Source organism: Podarcis raffonei, chromosome 7 (genome assembly GCF_027172205.1).
Source record: "Podarcis raffonei isolate rPodRaf1 chromosome 7, rPodRaf1.pri, whole genome shotgun sequence".
Taxonomy (NCBI): domain Eukaryota; kingdom Metazoa; phylum Chordata; class Lepidosauria; order Squamata; family Lacertidae; genus Podarcis; species Podarcis raffonei.
In genome coordinates, this window is record NC_070608.1 from 25,387,876 (window position 1) to 25,410,062 (window position 22,187).

Genomic DNA, 22,187 nt, shown 5'->3' on the forward strand with positions numbered 1-22,187 from the left:
CCATAATAATGCTCTCTGGATATTGCAACCACCATACGGGTGGGAGGCCAAGGGGTGGGGGACAAAGGGTGGTCTTAAGAGTAGGTCCTGGAGCAGGCCTAGGCAGTGGGGCACAGTAGGGGCATAAGGCCAAGGTGACAGAAAGCAGTAGGAGAGATTTCTGTGTTGCCTGGGGGGTCAGCTGGTGGCATGTGTACTGGATGGGCCTGAGGCCAGAGTATGCAAACAGCATGATGGTCCACAGGGGAGAACTGGGGCAAGTAGCATCACAGCCCAAAGATCTCCACAGCAATATGGACCTATGGGGCAGTGCCAGAGAGGCACTGTCTCCGCACTGTCTCCTCTGGCTCATCCCCTGCCAGTCCCAACAATGTCCATATCTATGGGTAGCTGCCACAGCAGCACCATGCTGAGCAGACAGCACAAGCCATTGTCACCTTCTTAGAGAAGCAGGCCATGTGCCACCACCAGCTCCTGTGTCATAGAGGCAGCAGAACCACATAGTGAACACCACAAATGCATGTTAAACAGTGTGGCCTGTTGGAGCAGTTCATGTAGTCAGGGAATGAGCTCCTGACTGAACTTAGGTAAGCGCTTTGGCCTCTTGCTCTTAGGCAGCTATTAAAACTTTACAATGAGTAATGTGATGCTGTGGGACTCTCCTTTCCCTTTCCCCACACCATTTCCTGTAGTATGTATATTTCTAAATAAGGAGGAGAAGCCTAGCTCTGTTGTAGAGCACGTGCTTGGAAGGTCCTGGGTCTTATCCTGGCGTCTCCAGTTCAAAGGATCAGGTAGCAGGTTATGGGAAAGTCCTGTAACCCGAGACAGCCCAAGAGCAGCTGCCCATCAGAAGTACACAATACCGGGCTAGATGAATAAATACTCCGCTCTTGTATAAGGCCACTTGCTGCGTTCCAAAAATGCTGCCCTTCTGCTAGCTGCTGTTTTATTATTATGTTTCATTGAACTTCAGACCACTCCCTTTGTGTGTTCTAGCCTACTTCTGCATCAACAGCAAACTACTTTGCATTCTTTTGACAAGGACAGGTGTGGTCAAGAGCAGAGTTGCTTTTTTATTTTTGTGATGTGGATGTCATCACTTATTTGCATGTCTTCCAAGGTTGTTGGGGGTTTTTAAGTGGGGGTGGTGGTGGTGGTGTCCAGAGATTGCGCACTATCAGTGTGTCAGCCCTGGCTTTTCAAGGGTAATCATCCCCAAATAGGCAGGAAGAAAGGAATTGGAGAATGCACATATTGGAGCAGACTGTAGAGATGCACACACGCAGGGTATAAGATGGTATACAACCCATACATTGAAACCGCATGGGTTCCGCCAAAGAATCCTGGAAACTAGTTTACAGAGCTACAAATGTCAGCACCCTTAAGAATCTAGGCCCCAACAGTTTAGTCCTTGGGGAAAGTCATGTGCTTTAGATGTATAATACTGGCCTGCTTGGGAGTACCTGCTAGTGTGTCTCACTATGCACACTGGCTAAAAAGTCTCCTGGATTGCATTTTGAGACTCATACCCATCTTGGAATCTAAGACTTGTGAGCCGAGAGGCTGCTAATATTGCCAGCGTAAGAGCGGAATGGAGTCTCTAAGGCAGCTGGATGGCGCCTTGTACACCTTCTTCCAGCAACTCCTGTGGCCAAGCTGGTGTCAAACGCATTGCTCTGCTTTCCTCTGGACCACATCAGTGAGGCCGGGGGGGCTGTCTTATCGTCTGGGCAGCCCAGGACCTCCATACACACTGCCCAGGCTTGCGTCCCAGGGAGGTCACTTCAGTTCTGATGATGCAGCTCTTTGACTTCACCCCTGAACGTGCACTCTGTTGTCTCCTGAGACAGACGGATGCCAACATGGTTGAAGCCAATGTCAATGATCGCCTGTTATTAATAAAGGGACTGGAAAGGGTTCTAATTTCCTGACATACAAATAAAAGAAGAAATATTTTATTTGCTTTTTATTGAAATTTTCCACAGAAAACAAAAGGCATATAGCAAAAGAAAAAGAAGAAAGAAAAAAGACAAACAAAAAAAGTAAAAATAAACACTCTTATCAATCAATGTTAAGTATCGTCCACTTATTTACATTGTGTTAACACGAAATAAAACAAGAAATAAATGTATGTATAGATAGTTGATAGCAGAGGCAAATACGGAGAAAGAACTGCAGCTCTGGAGCAAAGAGACCTGAAAGCAAAATCTCAAGTTTCCAGGTCAGGTCATTTCTTAAACTGAACTGTCTTTTAAAATGTGGTGTTTAATCTTAGTTTGTTCCTACCAGCAAAACTGCAAAGCCACCTCCTAAATGCTTTGTCCTATATTTGTTCCAGTCTTCTTCAATAGTACTCAAAAAAGATTTTCCAGTTTAGCATTCAAGTAGGTCACTGTGACACCAGGTAAAGTTAAGAGAACACTGTTACAACATTGGAAGAGAAACGGAGATTCAGCCTTAAGTGATGTAGCAGTTACTACTGCTGCTACAGCTGAGTAAAGGCTGCATTGTCCTATAATACTTACTTGGGAGTATATCCCATTGAATTCAGTTGGATTTGTGTCTGAGTAGCCTAGGACTTTCCAATCAGAAGGTCGGCGGTTCGAATCCCCACGATGGGGTGAGCTCCCGTTGCTCGGTCCCTGCTCCTGCCAACCTAGCAGTTCAAAAGCATGTTAAAGTGCAAGTAGATAAATAGGTACCGCTCCAGCAGGAAGGTAAACGGCGTTTCCGTGCGCTGCTCTGGTTTGCCAGAAGCCGCTTAGTCATGCTGGCCACATGACCCGGAAGCTGTACTGGCTCTCTTGGCCAGTAAAGCGAGATGAGCGCCGCAACCCCAGAGTCGGTCATGACTGGACCTAATGGTCAGGGGTCCCTTTACCTTTAGCATGCATAGAATTAGGTTGTCCATCTACTATGACAGTGGTTTTCAACCAGTGTGCCATGGGTGCCTTGAATTATGGCTGGGGTGCCACAGGCAACACTGACCTCTGTCCCTCTTTCATTCCCTCCCTCCCTCTGATGTGTCTCTGCCTCCCCAAGGCTTGCACAGCTGTTTGCTGCAGCAGCCCTGGCTACAAGCTCCACAGGCAAATGTTGCCTCTGGGGCTGGCCAGAGGGTGCTGGTTGCCAGGAGCTGAGGCGGCCTTGGAGTCAGGCAGGCGCTGTGCTGGCCTTTCTTGTGCTTGCTGTGTTCAAGGCCTGCCTGGAAACTGAGACTCTTTCCACCTTGCAGGCCCAGCAGCGCCTGCTGCTGTCTCCCAAGATAAGGTGTTGGCCTCATGTTCACCTTTGGCCAGTCTCTGTTGGGCCAGTAAGACTGGGGAATCCTCTTCCCAGACCCCCGTGGAGCAGTGTGAGAAGGCACCTTTCTTTGGGGTGGGGAGGCAGCTCAGAGACCAGGGGCGGCAGGTTATCTGACCTATTTGCAAAAGTTGTTCTATAATATTTATCCTCACAGCACCCCTGTGAGGTAGGAGGAGCCGAAACCTGGTGGCTTACCACTCAGGGTAACCAAGGTTTTGGCTAACCAAGGATTTGGTGTGATGTCTCCTAAGCCCTGCATCCTCTCTACTGTATAACAACAGCTCACAGGGAGCAGGGAGGAGTTCACAGATTGATTAGATGCAACTTGGTCTAATTAAGTCACTACATCACCTCACAGGACCCACCAAACCTGTTTCCCTGGCCAGTCAGATAGAACATGCAAGGTTTCCTGAAGAAGAAAAAGGCAGCAGTTATGTTTGGGCCTAAAGATTCCCTTTTGGAGCTGCTCTAGATTTTGCATGCTTTGGATGTTGTTGTTGTTTTGCAGATGTGAGATGAATTTCCACATCTGCACCAGCCACATATAATGCAAACTGAAAAGCCACAAATCACATCATTGCCTCTGTTCTGCTGGAATAGCCTCCTTATCTCAGATATGTCTCTTCATGGTTCTCTTCCCGGACAAGAGGCTTACCAGCACAAGAGCTGGAGACTCAGAAGCTATAACATGGGAAGCTACCTGAGGGGGTCACCAGACCACCAATATTCTGCAGTAGAGAGTTAAGCACATACTAGAGCACTAGGTTTGTGAAATTAAAGTGGACTGAAGCACTCCGTCACCCAACTGCAACAAATCCATTGGACAATATACTACTGAGTTCTGGCAGTGCAAGGATCTCTGCTTGCACAATGAACCTTCCCTCCTCCTTTCCCCACATACTCTTCCCCCCCAATCTGCTCTGAAAGGTTGGGGGAAAACCCAGTACAGATTTAAGGGTGTGCAGGGCGAAGGGAGAGAAGGCATTCCACTGTACAAGCAGAAATCATTGTGCTGATGGGATGTGGTACTTAGTGCTACAGAGAGAACCCACTTTTTAATTTTTTTTAAAAACAGTCTTCTGTGGTTTCAAAAGTGATTGGAAAATGCATCAAAAACTGTGGGATGAACAAAAGGATATGTAAACACCATGAAAGCAAACCAGGAAACTAACTTTAGAAAGATTGCCCTTAACTTTCCACTTTTTTATAAAAGAGGAAGCAAAAAACCTATATTGAGTGTCCTTATATGACCCCTTTCTTGCTTTCTCTTTCTTCCCTGCAGACTTTGGCTGCAAAGCACAATAATTTTCTCCTGCCCAAGTTGCCATTTGCTTTCTTGTCAACTGGACTTCTGCGGACATTCCTTGGTGGACTCTACTTACACAGTAATATTTCTCTACATTTAAACAAAAAACAAAAAAACCTACTGCATCAAAATAACATGTATCAAGTAGTATTATTTTATTTTCTCATCACATCTGCAAGTTGTTGCATCACATATATAGCTTTCCTACCCAATCGTATTCCCCATCTTCAAATCGCCTCCTTTTAATTCTGAATATACTTCAAGGTAATTTTCCCTTCTCTCCCTACCCCCCCCCCAACACTTGAATCTTCACCTTCTCTGCAAATCACAAGCAGGACTACAAGGCTCCTGTTCCACACTAGTTAGAGCCCTGAAAAGGAGTATTCCTGTAAGAGGAGTTGGAAATACACTGCAACCTATTACTGCAGGTCCCTACTTTTATATACTAGCATACACTTGAGAGAAAGTTAGTTGTTTTACAAAAAGCTTGCCATTTAGGCCAGCAGAGTCCCAGTGTGAGGAACTTTGTTGGCATGAACCAAAGTGAAAGACCTTAAGTCACAGCTGAACCCAAACCAGAATGAAACAGACATGAATAAGTTTCATTCCTTGGCCACAACCCTCTTGGGTTATAGAGGGCTTTCAAATACTGACAGTGTTATCCCTGCAGGAGTGAAATGGTGGGCAACAACAGCCAGTGTACACATCTAGGACACATGCACGAAGGAAATGCAGGCTTTTGATTTAGCACCACAGAACTCCTTTTGCAAGGGTTTGCCAAGAGATTCAGGGCCAGCCTTAGCTGACAGTTCTGGGGGGGGGGTCTCATTAATGGGCACCCAAATAACTCCTACTCCATTATTTTTAACCACTGGATTTTCAGGCCCTGGCATCAAAACATACTGTGGTATTGCTGCAAGTGGCTTGTAGAAAAACATACTTAACACCAGGCCCTGAATAATTAGGATGCATGGGTGTAAGTGTGTGTTCCCAATCCTTCAAGACCTTGCTCACTTCCAAACTGAGCATGCCCCTAGCATGCCCTCTCTCTCTCTTGGTCAAGACAGCTGGAAAAATTGTGTGGAGACACTTGCGTGCAGGGGACTTTCCAAAGTGGTCTGGCACTTTGGTCAGAATGACGTCTCCTCGGTTCCCTTCATGTTCCCCCGTCCCCGGGGTGGGAACTGGGTATTCTTCTGAAGACGAGAGGGTAACAATAAACGAGGGCTGTGCATTTCCAGGCTCTTTCCCCGCACCTTGCCCAACTTCTCTTGTATTTTTCCACTTGGGCCATGCCTCTCCCTCCCCCCACCCCACTCCACATTTCGTTCCGCGCACCCCTTCTCTTCCTCTTCCTTCCCCAGCTCTCCTATTCTCTGCTTCTCCTTCTCCCTGCCTTCCTTTTGTTGCCCGGGCTCGCTATCCCGGACGCTGCAGGCCGCCTCGTCTGGCTCCGCAGCTCGCAGAGCCGCGTCACGTGCGTTAGTGACAGCCTGTCCCGGCGCGTCCCGGAGCACCGCGGGGCTCCCAATTGGTGCAGGCGCGGCTGTGCGGCCCGCCCCCTTTCCCTTCCTTCGCGCGCCCCCTGCTAGCAGCGCGCCGCGGGGTGGGAACGTCGAGGCAAAAGAGGCGGGCGGGGCGGGGCGAGGGGGCGGGCGCTGCCGATCAGCTGTTCGCCGGATTCTATAACAACAAAAGGCTCTGCGGGGAGCGCAGACTGGCCGGTGCAACAGGGCTCGGGGCGCCCGCAGGAGCAGCTTCCCCGCAATCTACCTCACTTCGCCGCCGTCCAGGCTCCGGATTTGCCCGGCTGCTTTGCGGACGGTGAGTGAAGGGCTGCGGGCGTCCTTTGTACCGGGTGCGTGTGGGTGTTTTTTGGCCACAAGTGACCTTAGGCGCGATATTCTTGGCGTTGGGTGCGCGTTCCGTTTGGATGCGGCCGGGGGGGGGAGGGAGAGAAAAGGAAATCTGGTCTATTTTAAGAACTGGGCAAGGGGGATTCCCACCATCTCCTCCGCCTATAAACTTTAGTATATTTATATATCTGGCTGCTGGGCAGAATCGCTTACCCACTGGCCCTTTTCTGCGTTCCGCTTTCTGGGAAGGGTCCGTCTCGTCCCTCTGCAAAGTTGTATGCAGAGATGCGGGGAGGGGGGCGAATAACACCGGAGTTCATGTAGGGAGAACTAACTCTCAAAGTCTTCTCTTCTCTTCCTCCTCCCCCCCCCCCCCGGCTCTACTTCCTTAAAGGTAAATTACTGCGCGATCCTCCTCCCACCTTTGTCCGTCGCTCGGCAGCGCCTTCCGACTGGGCTGCTCACAAACCACTTGTGGCGTAGTTTTGCCAGCCAGCCTCGCAGCCAGCGAAGCCGCTTGCCTGGAAGCGAGCCCTGCAAAATTCAGTTGTTCCTACTTCCTGGTTAAGCCTGCTGCGGGTTTCATCTGAGGCTGAGATCGTTAAAAAGAAAAGAAAAGAAAAAGCGTCTTATAACTTGTTCTCTCGAGTACCTTAAGGGGTGTTTTCGTTTGGTGATGGTGGTGGGGTTGTTTTATTAAAATTCGCGGAATTAACTCTTATTTTCGTGAGATCTAGCAGTCCAGCCCATAGCCCGTTAAATATAAATCAGTAGGTTTTTTTAAAAAAAAACACTATCCCTAACATACTAACTTGAAAGGAGAGCCCCACTGATTTCGGTGCGACTTTTGATTTCAAATAAACGGCTCCGCGTTGCAATTCTGTGAGTGCTCAGTGCCAAGTGATTTTATCCTGATGTGAGCTCGCATAGGATCGCATCCTTCAACCTTACTATCGCCAGATCTGTAGGATCGGGGTTCAGGATCCCCTTTTCAATATCAATTGCGGGGGCGCGCGTGGATCCCGGCACCGTTCCGCGCACGCTCCTGCTGAATAATAATCCGGCGCGGACAAACTTTATGTACCTGCGGAGAAGGGCGCGCGCGTTTGCCCGCCTGCCCTGCGCGCTCCGTCTCCGGAGCGGAGTTTCAAACTGCTGGCGAGGGAGGCGCAGGGTGGAGTCCGGCGCCGAGCTGGGCGGGCGGAGAGCAGGGGACCTCCCTTTTCCCCCTAAAGGGCGGGGGTGAAGGTCGTTCTGCGGCCAGGGCCGTGGGGCGTGGACAGAGAGCTCTCCGGCCTTGGAGATGTCCTTTCCAAGCCAACTGCCCAGGCAGTGCAGCCGATCCAGGCGCCTTGTGGATGCCCTCCGCTTCCTCTCCCCACTTTCTACCCGGCCTTGTGGTTGGAGCAACTCCCCCTCCCTTTTGTCTCTGTCCTTGCCCGCCCCCTGGAGAGGGAGTGGGGGGACTGAGGCCGAGGAGGAGCTGGGGTTGCCTGATCCGCCCAAGGGGGCTGGAAAGGGATCGGGTTGCTCCCCCCCCCCCCGCCTTCCGCATATCCTGTTTTGTTGACAGAGAGACCGCCCTTCCCTTGGTGTAAGGCTTCCGTCTCTTCCCGTCGGGGCGGATCTTGGACTCCGAAGTTGAGTCGGGTTCAGGTGTGTGACTAACCTCGCCGGAGCAGCCAAGCGGCGCCGCCCGGGGAAGAGGCAACTTGCGCGATCAAAACAAACCAGGAACTGGTGACTCACGGCCGCCAAGGGAGGGGAGAGGGGGGCAATCCGGGTCGACACCCCGAGGCCCGATACCTGCTGAGGCCCCATCCTGAAGCCCAATATACATGAACAGACAAGAGCAAGCTATGTGCTCTCGTAAACACGCACCCCCAGGGGTGCCAACTTAAATAAAATATTGGGGGGCCCAGGTAAGCCCTGCCCTACATAATTGATCACAAGATGTGGCTCGCACATACCATTTGAATGACAGTGCCCTGACCCCCTCAAATATTTTATGGGGCCCCCAAAGGGACCTCAGCTCCTAGGAGTTGGTTCCTATAACACACACACAGCACCCCCTGTGGATAAGCAGTTGTGTAAGTCACTCATTATGTAACTACAGTTAGGAAGGTTCCTTTGGCAGTGCTTCCCAAATTTTACACACACACACACTACCATAGATCACTTGAAAACGGACAGACCACTCAAGATTTCTCTGCCTGTTTGTAGTAATTGTGATGTGTCGTGCTAGATGACTTATTATTCTTAATTGCAGTTTAATTGCTTCATATGGTATTACGATTTACATTTTGCAGAATTCAGATTGCAATTCAATAAAATGTAAAAGCAGTAATAAAAATCAATACAGTATGGGCAGAACCACAGATCCGCACTGTAGACAACCTGGATGAAGCTCTGGTTCATTGACTGCAGTTTGAGACCCCTGCCCATTGTTCCACCCAGTGTCTGCACTGATTGGCAGTAGCTCCCCAGGGTTTTTAGATGGGGATCTTTTACAGCTTTACCTGGAGATGCCACCAGAACAAAGCTGGGACCTTCTGCTTTTGCATGCAGCTGCTGATCACAGACTTCATGGCTCCTTCCCACTGAGTATAGTGGGCATTCTGCTGTGCAACTTTCCAATAGGAGTTCCTGATGCTTTGTGGGGCAAGGAAGTTAGTTGTGTTCCCCCCCATGTGTTTTAAAGTTTCACAAGTATTTATTTTTCCACAGAAGGCTCTAGTCTTTGGCAAACTGTTCTGGACTTGCATTTGTTTTGCTTTGCAAGTACATTTCACATTTGATGCAACCTCCGAGCATTTGTCTGATGCAACCTCTGAGCATTCCAATAGGCTTCCGAGGGCTTTTGGAGATGGTTTTGGGTGGGTGGGTGGAGAATGCTTGCATGATTGCTTTTCAGCTCTTACGGTAGGCAGTTTCAAACTTCTAAGTTCTCTTTAAGACATTGCCTACCCATGTAGTGGAATGTGGTAGCAGAATTCATCCATGGTAAAATTAACAATACCACTTCAAACTGCACACGGGGCAGGAATCTTTTTTTTTTAATCCTTCGCTATGTTTATTGTAAATATCATTTGATTTGCAATCCATTCTTCATGGCCATCTTTTTCCTGTCTTTCAACATATCTGTGTCTCCCCTTAATTGGTGTCTGTTTCTGTCTCAGTGGTAACAAAAAACAAAATGCAAATGCAAATACAGTACTTTTTTTAAAAAAAGATGGCACCCTCTAATGGCAGCCTGAAATAGCACAGTCTCTTCTGTTAACTTCATTCTCCTCTATATGTTGATCAGACCAAAGTTGTGCTGATTGGATTAGGGGGAGCCAGCCATTGTTCAAGCTTTTGCAACCTATTTTTCAGTTTTCATGGAGCTGCCTTTGAAAGCAGTGAAAATCAACAAGAAGAAAAGTTCTGAATGGTGCAAAAAAACATTTTATCAAATGATTTACCTGTTAGCTGCTGCCTGCTGCACAGCTTTGAATGAGCTGTCAGAAGTGAGATGCTCGACTTTGCAATGAGGTCTCCTCTGAGTTGCATCTCACTGCCTTGAGACTGGTATCATTTTGGCAGTAGGCACAGTCATACCTCTTTGCCCAGGCTTTGGTGGAGGGCTGAGGTGTACTGCATATCTGAATTAAGGTTGCAGATGCATATTTGGTTTTATGCTGTTTTAATAGTACTGTTTCATTTTTATTTAGAATGTGCATATTTCTGCCCTGGGACTATCGGGTGAAGGGCAAACAAAGCTCAACACTAAATAACCCACTCAAGACAGTGCCCCCTCCCTGAGAGACTCTGGAGAATCTGCCAGCCTGAGCACAGGCTAGATGGGTGGTCTGAATCTGCCCACTCATGTCTGAGAACCTCTCTACAAGGCTTTTGCTTTTCGATGATTTGGGTGGCTGCAGAGTTAAAAACTGAAGGGCTTATGGGGAAAAGGTGGAGGAGGTAACTGGTTGTTCTGTTGGTGCCTTTTAATCTATTGTTCTCTGCCCTGAGACTTCAGGGCAGAGTTGGCTACAAAATTAAACAATTCACACAGTTCTCCCCATGTGTAAACAAAACCCCGCCAAAAAAAGTCGCTCACTCTAGCCATGGGTAGGCAAACTAAGGCCTAGGGGCCAGATCTGGCCCAATCACCTTCTAAATCTGGCCCGCGGATGGTCCAGGAATCAGCATGTTTTTACATGAGTAGAATGTGTCCTTTTATTTAAATTGCATCTCTGGGTTATTTGTGGGGCATAGGAATTTGTTCATTCTTTTTTCAAAATATAGTCCGGCCCCCCACAAGGTCTGAGGGACAGTGGACCGGCCCCCTGCTGAAAAAGTTGGCCGTCTCCTGCTCTAGCCTGTGACTTTGGGGGAGTAGATTTAAGCAAGGGGTAGTGAGAAGAGGCGCAAGTATCATTTAAGGTAGATCTGGGGGGGAATTCCAGGCAGCTTACCCAAATGCCTAGAACATGGGTGGTGATTCTCTTTCCCCCCAGCTCCTGCCCCGGGTGCATCAAGGCGTATCTGGGAAAGAATCCCTAAGTAGCAAAAGCCCTGAAGAAAAAGAGCCCCCAGCACTGGAGCTCTGAAGATTAATATAAGGAATCAGATAATGCTGTGTACAGGATGGTTGCCTGATTGGGAAATGTTGGGGTGGCTTTTGTGTTCTCCAGTCAATGCATAAGAGGGCAGGGATCAGACCTCCTTAGAGAAGCCTGTCCTGGACCTTGTTCCATTGCTCTGCTTTCTACCAGTTTTTGTGTGTGTTTCTTACATGGTTTCCCCTCAACATTTTAATACTTCCCATTTACAGTAAGTTTGGGAAACATAGATCGGGCCTACTGAGATGATGTAAAAACTGTATAATGTGCCATTACTTTCATGTTATCTGGCTGCCGCATGCCCTCAAGCAAGAACTCTCTCGGTGTCTCAATATCATCAGCATTAAGAATTTCTATAAGCTAGTGAGACTCCCTAGCTGTGCAACTGGAATCTCACTGCAGAATACTATTCTGATATGTGGGGGGGGGATGCTACTTTTAACTTAAAACCTGCGCTTCTGAGCCCCCTGCTGGAAACAGTTATATTGCTGATCTTTGAAACAGTGAATGTGGTACTATAGAACTGATGGACTTTCATTTCTGTAAAGCTTATCCCTAGAACACTTAATAAGAGATGAGAAGGAGGCTGATAAGTTTGTCCTTGCAGCTGAGGTGAAACATCTCTGAAGAAAAATTTTGGATTAAGAACCAGGAGTTCCAGAACACGGGCTGTTCTTTAGATACAACCTTAAGCCCTAGCACTTCCAGGAAACTAACTACTGTTGGAGACTAGAGAGAAGGAAAGCATTCTAATTAGGTGATAGAACACATGCTTTATATGCAGAATGTCCCGGGTTCAAATCCTGGCACCTCCAGGCAGGACTGGGAAGGGGGGGGAACCTATGGAGCAGTGGGGATGGCAAGTACAATATGATGGTTCAGTGGGCAGAGCTGATTACCCCGTGAGCCTGATTTCACCTATTTGGGCAAGTATAAAGATGAGAGAGATGAGGAATCTTAATTGCCCTGCAGTTATCTCAGATTTTCTATAGTGGTATTGTTTTCTCTTTTTTAAAAAATGGAACTACAGCAGTACCTCCGGTTAAGTACTTAACCTGAAACTGTTCTTAACCTGAAGCACCACTTTAGCTAATGGGGCCTCCTGCTTCTGCTGCGCCGCCGGAGCGCAAATTCTGTTCTCATCCTGAAACAAAGTTCTTAACCTGAAGCAGAGTCTGTAACCTGAAGTGTATGTAACCTGAGGTACCACTGTAATGCTTTTGAAAAGCCACTGGTTGTTTTGTACTTGAAGACACCATTGGAACCATCTCCCCTCTATAGAAATTTGAAACTGCCCTTTTATTGTGCCATTGAATCTACTTGAAAATGGTGCCTGCAGCTCCACGTGGCTCAGTGACAAATATGGGTCGCTGCCATGTAATGTGTGGGATAGCCCCTGAACAGTGTATGTTTTCTGTGTGTGCATGTAGCATTAAGACTTGTTTTTTTCTGTCTTTTTTGCAGGATTTTGTAGCAACCGTTTACAAAGAAAGCCATGCCTCCCCATGTTCTGTGCCTAAGCAGATAAAAGTATTTGTGCACTTTAATCTTCTACCTGCGCCCTTGGCTAGTACATTGTGAACCTGTACCTTAACTCTTGCATACGAAGACGTTCCAGCCAGAGTCTTGTTATTGCCTTAGTAATGTTCCAGAGGCTGAATAATATGTTTGTGGGAGAAATCAATAATTTGCCCAGGCAAGAGCCAGAGTTCAGCGAGAAAGAAGAGGAGGAGTGGATTCTGGTGGATTTTATCGGTAAGATCTCCATTTCAATATCATTTCTGCATCAGGAAGCAAACTTTATTTTCTGTTTACAAAGGTGTTTTGTTTTTTTATTGCAGGGAATATTTCATGTTAAACAAGAAATTGTGTAAGGGAAACAATAAAATAAAAAACAGCTTGTTGAAGCTGGGAAAGTATCTTGCCCTCAACACAAGGCATTTTCCTGGGCCAAGTTCCATACTGCCAACAAATTTCCACAACTCAGTAATTATAAATGGTTGATCTCTCCTCTCTTCCCCCTTCCCTTGCCCCAACTTTGTTCAGCTGTTGTAGACTGTAAGCCACCCCCCACCCTCTGGAAGGATTTGTGGGTTGGTTCAGATGCTTACCTTAGCGTAAAACGGCCGATGACCAGTTGACATGCTATCACCAACATGCGGGTCCTTTTGGACCCAGAAGAGGAGGGTAGTGCGTGTAACAGGGCAATGCATGCTTATGCATTGGGGCTGGGATTGGAACCCCCATGCGAAATGGTCGCCACCTGTATCCTTATCCCTATAGAGGAGGAGTGGGCATTTATGCCCTGCTCTTCCATGGAAGGAGAATCATCCCGTGTAGAGAACTGTCGTGTAGAGATTTTGTCATTCCTGTGTTTTTACACTGCCTATTGCACTAGTGCCCCTATTCTTGTGCTAGCACAATGGGATTTTGCCCCCATGAATGCTCACGCCATCCCCAAATCTGCTCCAGAGGTTGGGGAAAACCCCAGGAGACATTTAGGGGGTATGGGGGGGGAGGAAAGGGAGAATATTCCATAGCACTACTAAAAAAAAGTTGCACTGACAACAATAATCATAGGTGAGTACAACCGCTTATTTTATTTATTAGACACTTGTTACCTAAAAGGTCTCCCCAGCATCCATTAGCGGTATAAAATAGTGGATATTTTGTTCCTTGCAAACTAAGACTGGGGAACCTATGGCTCTCTGGATGTTCTTGAATTCCAACTCTCAGACGCGGCCAGAACGGCCAAGGCTTGCAGAGTTGTAGTCCAACAATATCTTGAGGGGGGGGGACATATTCTTTGCACCTACTGTAAACTATCTGAACTCTGGCTGCGTCAATCAACCTCGCCCATCTATCTCAATGGCTGTTGTAACTCCCAATAGACACCTGTACTAACTTCTCAATGATTGAAGAGGAGGAGGAGGAGGAGGAGGAAGAAGAAGATATCCATAAAGCATCGCCTGTGGACAATTCACCCGTCTGCTCTTGTCTGCCTCCTTCCTTGGAATGTTTGGCAGATGCCAGTGAATCTTGCTTTATCCAGTTTGACTCGTGCCCCATGGAAGAGAGCTGGTTCATTACGCCACCTCCATGTTTCACTGCGGGTGGCCTGACCGCTCTCAAAGTGGAAACCAGCCCCTTGGAGAACCTTCTGATCGAACATCCCAGCATGTCTGTATATGCAGTCCATAATACTCGCCACAGCCTCAACAAGACGAGCTGTGGTGGTAATGAGGAAGAGGAGGAAGAAGAAGAGGAGGAGGAGGAGACAGAGCCTCGTGATGTAAGCAATCCTAGGTAAGATATTTGCTCCTTGATTTGTACAGAACATAAATAATGTTCACTAGGGAGAAAATATTCCTTTAAAATTAGCACATTTTGGAATACAGCCAACTTCATCAGATGTATGAAATGTTATCCTCCGTTGGTGGTGGGGTGAGCCCCAGACACCTAGCAAAACTCCCTGTGTGCAAAAGAAGCTTTTCAAACATGTGCAGAACACCCCACACATCATCCCATGCCTAATCTCCTTAGTACGCTCCGTTTCCCTTCTCTATTTCTCTTCCCCTCACCCCCCTGATTCTTCCCACTGGTACATTTCTACTATTTCTCTGTATTTGTGACACTACTCCCTCCCCCACCAAATTTCCCATTTGGTTTATGCCCATGCTCTCCCCCCGTGATTTTTTTTATCCTTGGTACATGCAAGGATTTTCCTCTCTTCTCCTTATGGTACGCCCTCCTTCTTACCCAACCCCGTCATGAATGCTCCTACTACAATGTTCTGATCTGATTTAATGAACCCCATATCCTCTCCTGCCTTCCTCTCCTTAACTTTGTTTACCTTTCACATACACACAATGCATGTCCCCCTCTCTTTAACAAGCACACTCAGACCACACATCCCTCCCTTCCAGACCATATATGCATACATAAATCCATCCATCCATCCATCTATCCTTTTGCAGGCACACACTAAGAATACTTCTGCCCATCTATCTCAAGATTACACCTTCACATGATGAAGAAGGAGTCCACCACCAGATGCATTCAGGCCACATGCATCCAGCCCCAGCCCAAAGGGGGTTTACGTACATTGAACTCAATAGCGAACATTAATCTGTGCAAGCCCTTTGCCTAAAGCAGAAACAGGGCACAGGGTCCTCCATATATTGTAGGATTTCATCTCCCATCCACCCTAGGGAGCTTGCACTAGTAAATATTTTGGATGGGCAAAATACGGACTGCAAGAATGAGGATCTAATCAGCTTTCTTCTATTAGCAGCTAGTTAATTTTTACAAGATGCTGGAAATATTTGGAAAATTCCACTTTAGAATATTGGTAGGATAGAACCGTGAACTGGACCCTATCTGAATAGTTAATCCAAAGTTCATGTGTTTACATAAAGGCATAACAAAAAAGATATATTTAACATGGTGTGATTTTATTAAATACAGTAGTACCTCAGGTTAAATACTTAATTCTTCCGGAGGTCCGTTCTTAACTTGAAACTGTTCTTATCCTGAATCACCACTTTAGCTAATGGGGCCTCCTGCTGCTGCCGCGCCGCCGGAGCAAAGTTCTAAACCTGAGGTACTATTTCTGGGTTAGCGGAGTCTGTAACCTGAAGTGTATGTAACCTGAAGTGTCTGTAACCCGAGGTACCACTGTATATCATAGAAGCAACAAAGGCTTCAGTAATTCCAGCAGCAACAGACCACCTCACACTCCCACTTCATTTGCTGAATAGTGCCAAAAAGATGAAACAGTCAAAAATATAAACAAGATTCGTTTAACTGTATTCTCTTATGTACTAGGATAGGATATTGGAAGGGTGTGTTTGTTTTAAACATTTTGTAATGCCAATCCACCATCACAACATTTTTTTTTTAAATCTCCCGCCCTCCCTGACCATTGGCTATTCAGGCTGCGATAGATGAGAGGTGTCATCCAGCAACCTCTGAAGGGCTCCATGTTAGCTCCCCTGGGCCTTTTCATTTGCCTCTCCCTCTGGACCCAATCCATAGCACCTTCCCGAGGAGAGAAGGCAAAGGCATATGTAGAGGTCTCTTCTCCTTACTCTCAGGAGCAGCAGCAGGGCCAGAGATCAGCAGAGACCACCCTCTGAGAGACAAACACTGGGGCCTGGCAGTTGCCCAGCCATGCCCACCCTTGATGCTGCCCCTAAGCAGGATTCTTAAACCCACAGAACCAGATCATTACCACACGACAAAGAGCTACCTTTGTGCCAGCCACAAGCACACACTGACTTGTGTCACTGTCACCAGAGCGTTTTGACACGCAGACCATCAATGATTGTGCCATAACCTCTCTCTCCTTTGAATTCTAGATCAGAAGCCCAAAGTGAAAGGGGTCAACACATCCGATGCTATTTTGCAGCAATCACTGCTCACTCAACCTTTCTCGAACAGACCAAGAGTTTTCGTCCTTCCCAGTGGATAAAAGGACACAACGAAAGACAATATCTGAACAGAAACTGCCTCCGTCGCCAAAACCTCACCAGGGATTGCTACTCTCGGCAACTCAAGAACAACGGATTGTTTGTTCACCAGCCTTGCCAGCGTCAGTATAATTACTGAGGGCATCTTGCATTGTTGTTTTTTCCTTCTTCAAAAAAAATATTATCGGTTGACTTGCTGTTTGTATTTTTCATGTGTAGGCAATGAAGGCGAGATCAATCTTAGGCTGATCATCAGTTATTTCTACACAATCACTAAGTGTTACATTTAGGTTGTAAACCACATTGTTGTAACCGTGTGCTCCTCACAGAATGACTTTACTACATTTTATTCATGGCTCGGAAACATATCAGTACAATAGTGTTTGTGTGACTGGGGGTTTGCTCTTTTCGTTTTTGTACATGACTTTCTAGAACCTTTTTATGACGGACGGATGGATGGATGGATGGGTGGGTTTGTTTTTCTATTGGCCTTTTTAACCAAGGCAGAGCAGGCGACACATCACTTTGTAGTCCAAATGCAGTTGCAGAACTACTCAGGGTCAGCCATACACTTGCAACGATCTGTGTATACTGTATATCCTCTTAACCTAATGGGCGTGGCTAACCTTTGACCTGCCAGATGTTGCTGGGCCACACCTCCCATCATTCTTGGCTGTTGACCAACCTCGCTGGGACTGATGGGAGTTGCAGGTTAGCAACTTCTGGAGGGCCACAGGTTCCACACCCTTGCTGTTAACATTTGAACACAATTATTAAAATGTGATAGACTGTATGGCATTGAACTCTGAATGACGAGCGAATTGTCTATGGGGCAGGGGAAGAATCTTGTGTGACCTGACTTCCTCCCATCAACGTCTGCTTAACCTCCATTGCTCGGTGTGGTTTAGCCAGCTTCCTCCACAGAGCAGAGCCTGAAGCAGGCATGCAAGTGAGGGTCATTGTGGTATGTTGGACCTTCTAGACCCAAAAGACAGCGACAAACATTTCCAGTGTCTCAGGCTATACAATATAAGTATAGAGACAGATGATCACTTGACCAGTACTCTCCTTCACTTGAAATACTACCAGCTTAACTAATTTTTTTTTAACGAGTTAAAAAACAGCAACCATTCTACTATAAAGTGGTCTAATTTGACCATTTGGTCCAAATAACTTAGAAGTTTTAAGAAATATGTGGTGGTAGTCTTCATCTGTCTACAAATTAATATTTGAGTCTAATGCTTGACATCTGGAGTTCCTCAGAGCCATTTTTCTGTTTACTTCCATACTAGGATATTCTGAATTTCAGCCAGTTGTTCATTTTTTTAAGTTACACAAACGTTTTACCTTATTTCAGTGGTTACCCAATACTGTTAAGCTTCTCTCGGTTTCATGGGCAAACACCACAGACATATTTATAAACTCAGGAACGCTTCAGTGTTTGACTGTGGTCCTAGGTACACTTGTTTAGAGGTTTGCCTAACTGAAATAAAGTATTAGCAAATAGGTCTGTGTAGGCTCTTAGCCTTCATCTTTTGTCTCCAGAAACCATTCTCCTTCCTGTTTATAGGAATATTAAAATGAAGATTACCTTGCCCACCTTATCTGTGTATGTTAGCAAACGTTTGAAGTTAGACTTTCTAGTTGATATATACAAATATTCCTTACCATTATTTTACTGGATAACTTTCTAGTGATGGAAGCTTATCTTTTTTTGAGGTAGACACACAAGCTTGTTGCACAAATATATGTGCTTTTCAGTTCTTAATATTGGAAATAATACCGTTGGGAAAGGAATGATTGCATTACATCATTATGTTTGACTCTTAATTGTCTTGCATATTTCTGTTACTAGTTCTATAATGTGCCTGGAAGTCTTGGACTGTTAGAATTTTTTTGCTTTTCTAATGCTATGTGTTTTGTGAGTAGGTATGACTTTTTATATAGTGTGTGGGGGTGTTTTTTTTAAAAAAATGGTATTAACTTGTAAAAGTGGGGGCCTTGTGCTGTACTGAACGGTGATTCAATAACTTTGCTTAAACTGTTTTTTCATATGTATTGTAAACAAAACTGTGCCTTTTTAAGTGACTTGTATACAGCAGACTTGAACTTGAAGACTAAAAAAAGGGATATTTCTGTTGGGATAAATACTGTACACCAGTCTATGCATTACCAGTGGCAGCTTCTTTTTAGAGACATTTTTGTTTTGTCCTTGTAGCAGTTCTTTAGATATTCAAGGTTCTAGCACCCTGATTCTACAATATACAGTAATATCTCAATGTAGCTTGTGCTTGAGTAGTTACTGCAAATCTGTTTCCTGTGCAGAAAATGAGACAGAGATACACTATTATGGTACTTATTAAACATAACCCCTTTGGAAATGGTTATTGCAGTATAGCAGGTGCATACTTCAGCTGGTTCTGTATACCATTTAGTTTTGTGATGGGAACCTGTCGCCTTTCTGAAGTTGCTGAACTGTAACTCCCATTATACCTGACCATTGCCCATATCTGCTGGGATTGATGTCCAACAAGCAGCTCAATGGCAACAAGTTGTCTATAGACTTCAATGTGTTTATATATTTCCCCCATGTTCCATCACATCTATATGATCTGGCTTATACGGGGCAGGGGGCATTGTTTTCCCATTTAATTCCATATTAAGTTACATTTTCCATTTATATTAATTGCATTCCTTTTGTTTCTTGATGGTTATTGTTTCTTTTTCTGCATTGATTTCAATGGGAGATCCATCCAATCTTCGGCAGACTGCAACCTTTTGGTGATCCCCACCTCAATGGCATAGGATTTGCCTTTGTTCATATATACAAACAATATCAGACTTGCCACATTTCATATAGCTTAGACCAGGGGTCAGCAAACTTTTTCAGCAGGGGGCCGGTCCACTGTCTCTCAGACCTCGTAGGGGGCCAGACTATATTTGTTTTTTTTGGGGGGGGAGAATGAATTCCTTTGCCCCACAAATAACCCAGAGATGCATTTTAAATAAAAGCGCACATTCTACTCATGTAAAAACACGCTGATTCCCAGACCGTCCATGGGCCGGATTTAGAAGTCAGTTGGGCTGGATCTGGCCCCCGGGCCTTAGTTTGTCTACCCATGGCTTAAACTGTGCTGGCAGCTTCTGATGGGGTTGTAATTCAAAACGGTGCCCAAGGCTAGATGAGGAACCAGCCAATTTTTAAAAGCACCCAGTACAGACATAGCATAAGGGTTATCCACATACAAGGTAGAGCTTTACAGTTTGTCTTACTTGATTTCACACGCTCTCTATGCCCCAGAGAGATGCACATATACATCACATTTCAGACTATGTAGCCAGTGCAAAGCAACTTGAAAATGAATGGGGGTTGGGGAAGCCCTAAGTCAGGCATCCCCAAACTCTGCCCTCCAGATGTTTTGGGACGACAGCTCCCATCATCCCTAGCTAACAGGACCAGTAGTCAGGGATGATGGGAATGATAGTCCAAAAACACCTGGAGAGCCGAGTTTGGGGATGCCTGCCCTAAATGGATTTCACACACCCCTTTCCCCACTTTGCAGTTTGTTTTCTTCCCCTTTCATTTTCATTATAAAAATGAAGAGAGCTCATTTATTTCACTGTGAAAATCAATGCACATCTCTACAGAGTGTGCCACCACAAGTTAGTGACTGCACAAACCCTCGGGATTGGGAGGGGAGAGAAATCCTTACACCTAATAAACCAGATGGTATGAGGGTTTCCAGCAGAGCCAGCCTTTGGCTGGATATTCTTGTGCTCTGCACGGAGGTACTTCTACCCCGTTACCTGCTGTCTCTTTTGACTGAAGCTTGCAAGCAAGAACATTCCCTTAATAGCGCCAGCTACATGGCGTAGCGCTCCTGCAGGTGGTCTTCCCCCCTCACATTGAGAACTTGCTTCCTTTGAAAACTCATAAACATGTAAGCATTATTCCCCCAGTCATTTTGCAAGGGCTTCATCTGTAAGACTGGCTTCAAGTGGTTTGGTTCTTATATAAAACCAGACATTACCTTAGCATGCATCTTGGAACAATGAAACCTTAGTCATGCACCTGATGTTCAGCAAGGAGAGTGCTTGTCTAATTTCAGGTGGTGGAGAGTACCACAAGCTTGGGCCCACAACCCTGAATACACTGATTTTTTTTTAATGCCAGCTGAATTGATGGCATTAAAAATGTATTAATGAAGTTTATATCATGCCAAACTGACATTCTGAGATAGGAACAGGAGATGAGCCCTGCTGAATCAGACCACAGGCCCATCTAGTTCATCTGCTCCTTTCCCACAATAGCCAGCTAGATGCACCTGGGAAGTCCACCATGACATGGAAGGCAAGACACCTCTTCTGATTTTGCTCTGCAGCAGCTTGTATTCAGAGGCATGCTGCATTTGAATATTTGCATACTCTGTTCCTGTAAATAGGCGTGGGGGGGGAAGGGATGGTGTTGTAGAATTGAAACATAAAAAGATGTGTGTTTATTTCAGATCTAACATTGTTATCCTTGAAACAAAATATTTAAAAAGAATTCCTTCCAGTAGCACCTTAGAGACCAACTAAGTTTGTTATTGGTATGAGCTTTCGTGTGCATGCACACTTCTTCTTGCTATCCTTCTTTATACGTTTGTCCAAAGACACAGTATGAATCCATTGGCCTTTGCAAAAATGTTAAATTGCTGCCTGGTTTCCATAATCCTCATTGCATTTACTATGCATCCTTCACCTGTAGGTCCCTGGGCAGAGTGCAACAATTAAAAACTAAAACCAGGTGAAACAGATTACAATCACAAGGATAGGGTGGAAAACACACGCCTCAGGTATCAGTTAACACTTTTCAGGGTCAAGAGACTAGTACAGCACAATCCTAACCATGTCTACTCCGAAGTACTCAGTGGATCTGACTCTTAGGTAAGTGGGTTAGAATTGCAACCTTAGTGGGACTCAGAACTTAATTTATAAGTTGAACTGTAGTAGGGCCTAAAGCCATCTGAAAGTTAGCCTTCTCTCCCTTAAACCTCTTCTTAATGTAAGTTGATGGAGAGCCAATTGATGTGATGGTGAGAGGAAAATACTTCAGGCATGCATGTTTATTCTTTCTCTTCACCTGTTGCCAGCTTCCAAGGATGGTCTGTGGCTGATTCTATGATCTTGTAAAACTTCCACTCTTTCTTTTAACCAGCCCTCTGGCAACCAGGTGACCCCCCCGGATGTTTTGGATTACAAATCCCATCAGTCCTATGCAGCTGTGGTTGATGGGAGCTGTAGTATGAAGAGTGCCAGCTTGGAACAGGCTGTTTAAAACAGAACTGGAGCCACACTGATTACTTTTTCAGTTGCTGTTTCTCTCGCAGCTATGAGTCATCACAAGTTCCTTGCAGAGGCTCATTTTTGACAGCGTTATCTTATGATTGGGCCGGCTAATCTCCTTATCTGCAAACTGAACCACATCACTGTACTTTTTATGGCTAAGGCAATGGAATATGGATGACCTTGATCACACCTTGCTGCAGTATTTTGGCCACACCACACCCAGGAGGCTGAGTTCTGTTAGTATAGTGATGCAAATTGCTCTGATGGGAATGCCCTCTTCACCAGCAGTTTCAAGTGAGATTCAGCTGCT

The 22,187-nt window shown here is 45.9% G+C and overlaps 1 protein-coding gene across 6 annotated transcripts; it reads left to right on the plus strand.

Moving 5' to 3' along the window:
• The first annotated feature begins 4,610 nt into the window (after window positions 1–4,610).
• TP53INP1 (tumor protein p53 inducible nuclear protein 1) lies at window positions 4,611–18,712 on the plus strand. Of its 6 annotated transcripts, none has more exons than XM_053395623.1 (4): window positions 4,611–4,694; window positions 12,543–12,833; window positions 13,970–14,384; window positions 16,439–18,712. In XM_053395623.1, exons 2-4 carry the CDS (start codon window positions 12,722–12,724, stop codon window positions 16,686–16,688), a joined length of 777 nt encoding a protein of 258 aa, XP_053251598.1. In that variant the 5' UTR covers window positions 4,611–4,694; window positions 12,543–12,721; the 3' UTR covers window positions 16,689–18,712. The 6 variants fall into 6 exon arrangements, with proteins under 6 accessions (XP_053251598.1, XP_053251593.1, XP_053251592.1 ...); XM_053395618.1 differs by lacking the exon at window positions 4,611–4,694 and adding an exon at window positions 6,281–6,473; XM_053395617.1 differs by lacking the exon at window positions 4,611–4,694 and adding an exon at window positions 6,281–6,439.
• The last annotated feature ends 3,475 nt before the right edge of the window (window positions 18,713–22,187 follow it).

Bases quoted from the DNA above. Each gene is read 5' to 3' on its own strand.
- TP53INP1 (XM_053395623.1), top strand. From the start codon at position 12,722: ATGTTCCAGAGGCTGAATAATATGTTTGTGGGAGAAATCAATAATTTG. The intron at 12,834-13,969 runs GTAAGATCTCCA...AACTCCCAATAG, and splicing joins GATTCTGGTGGATTTTATCG to ACACCTGTACTAACTTCTCA. The intron at 14,385-16,438 runs GTAAGATATTTG...TTTGAATTCTAG, and splicing joins CGTGATGTAAGCAATCCTAG to ATCAGAAGCCCAAAGTGAAA.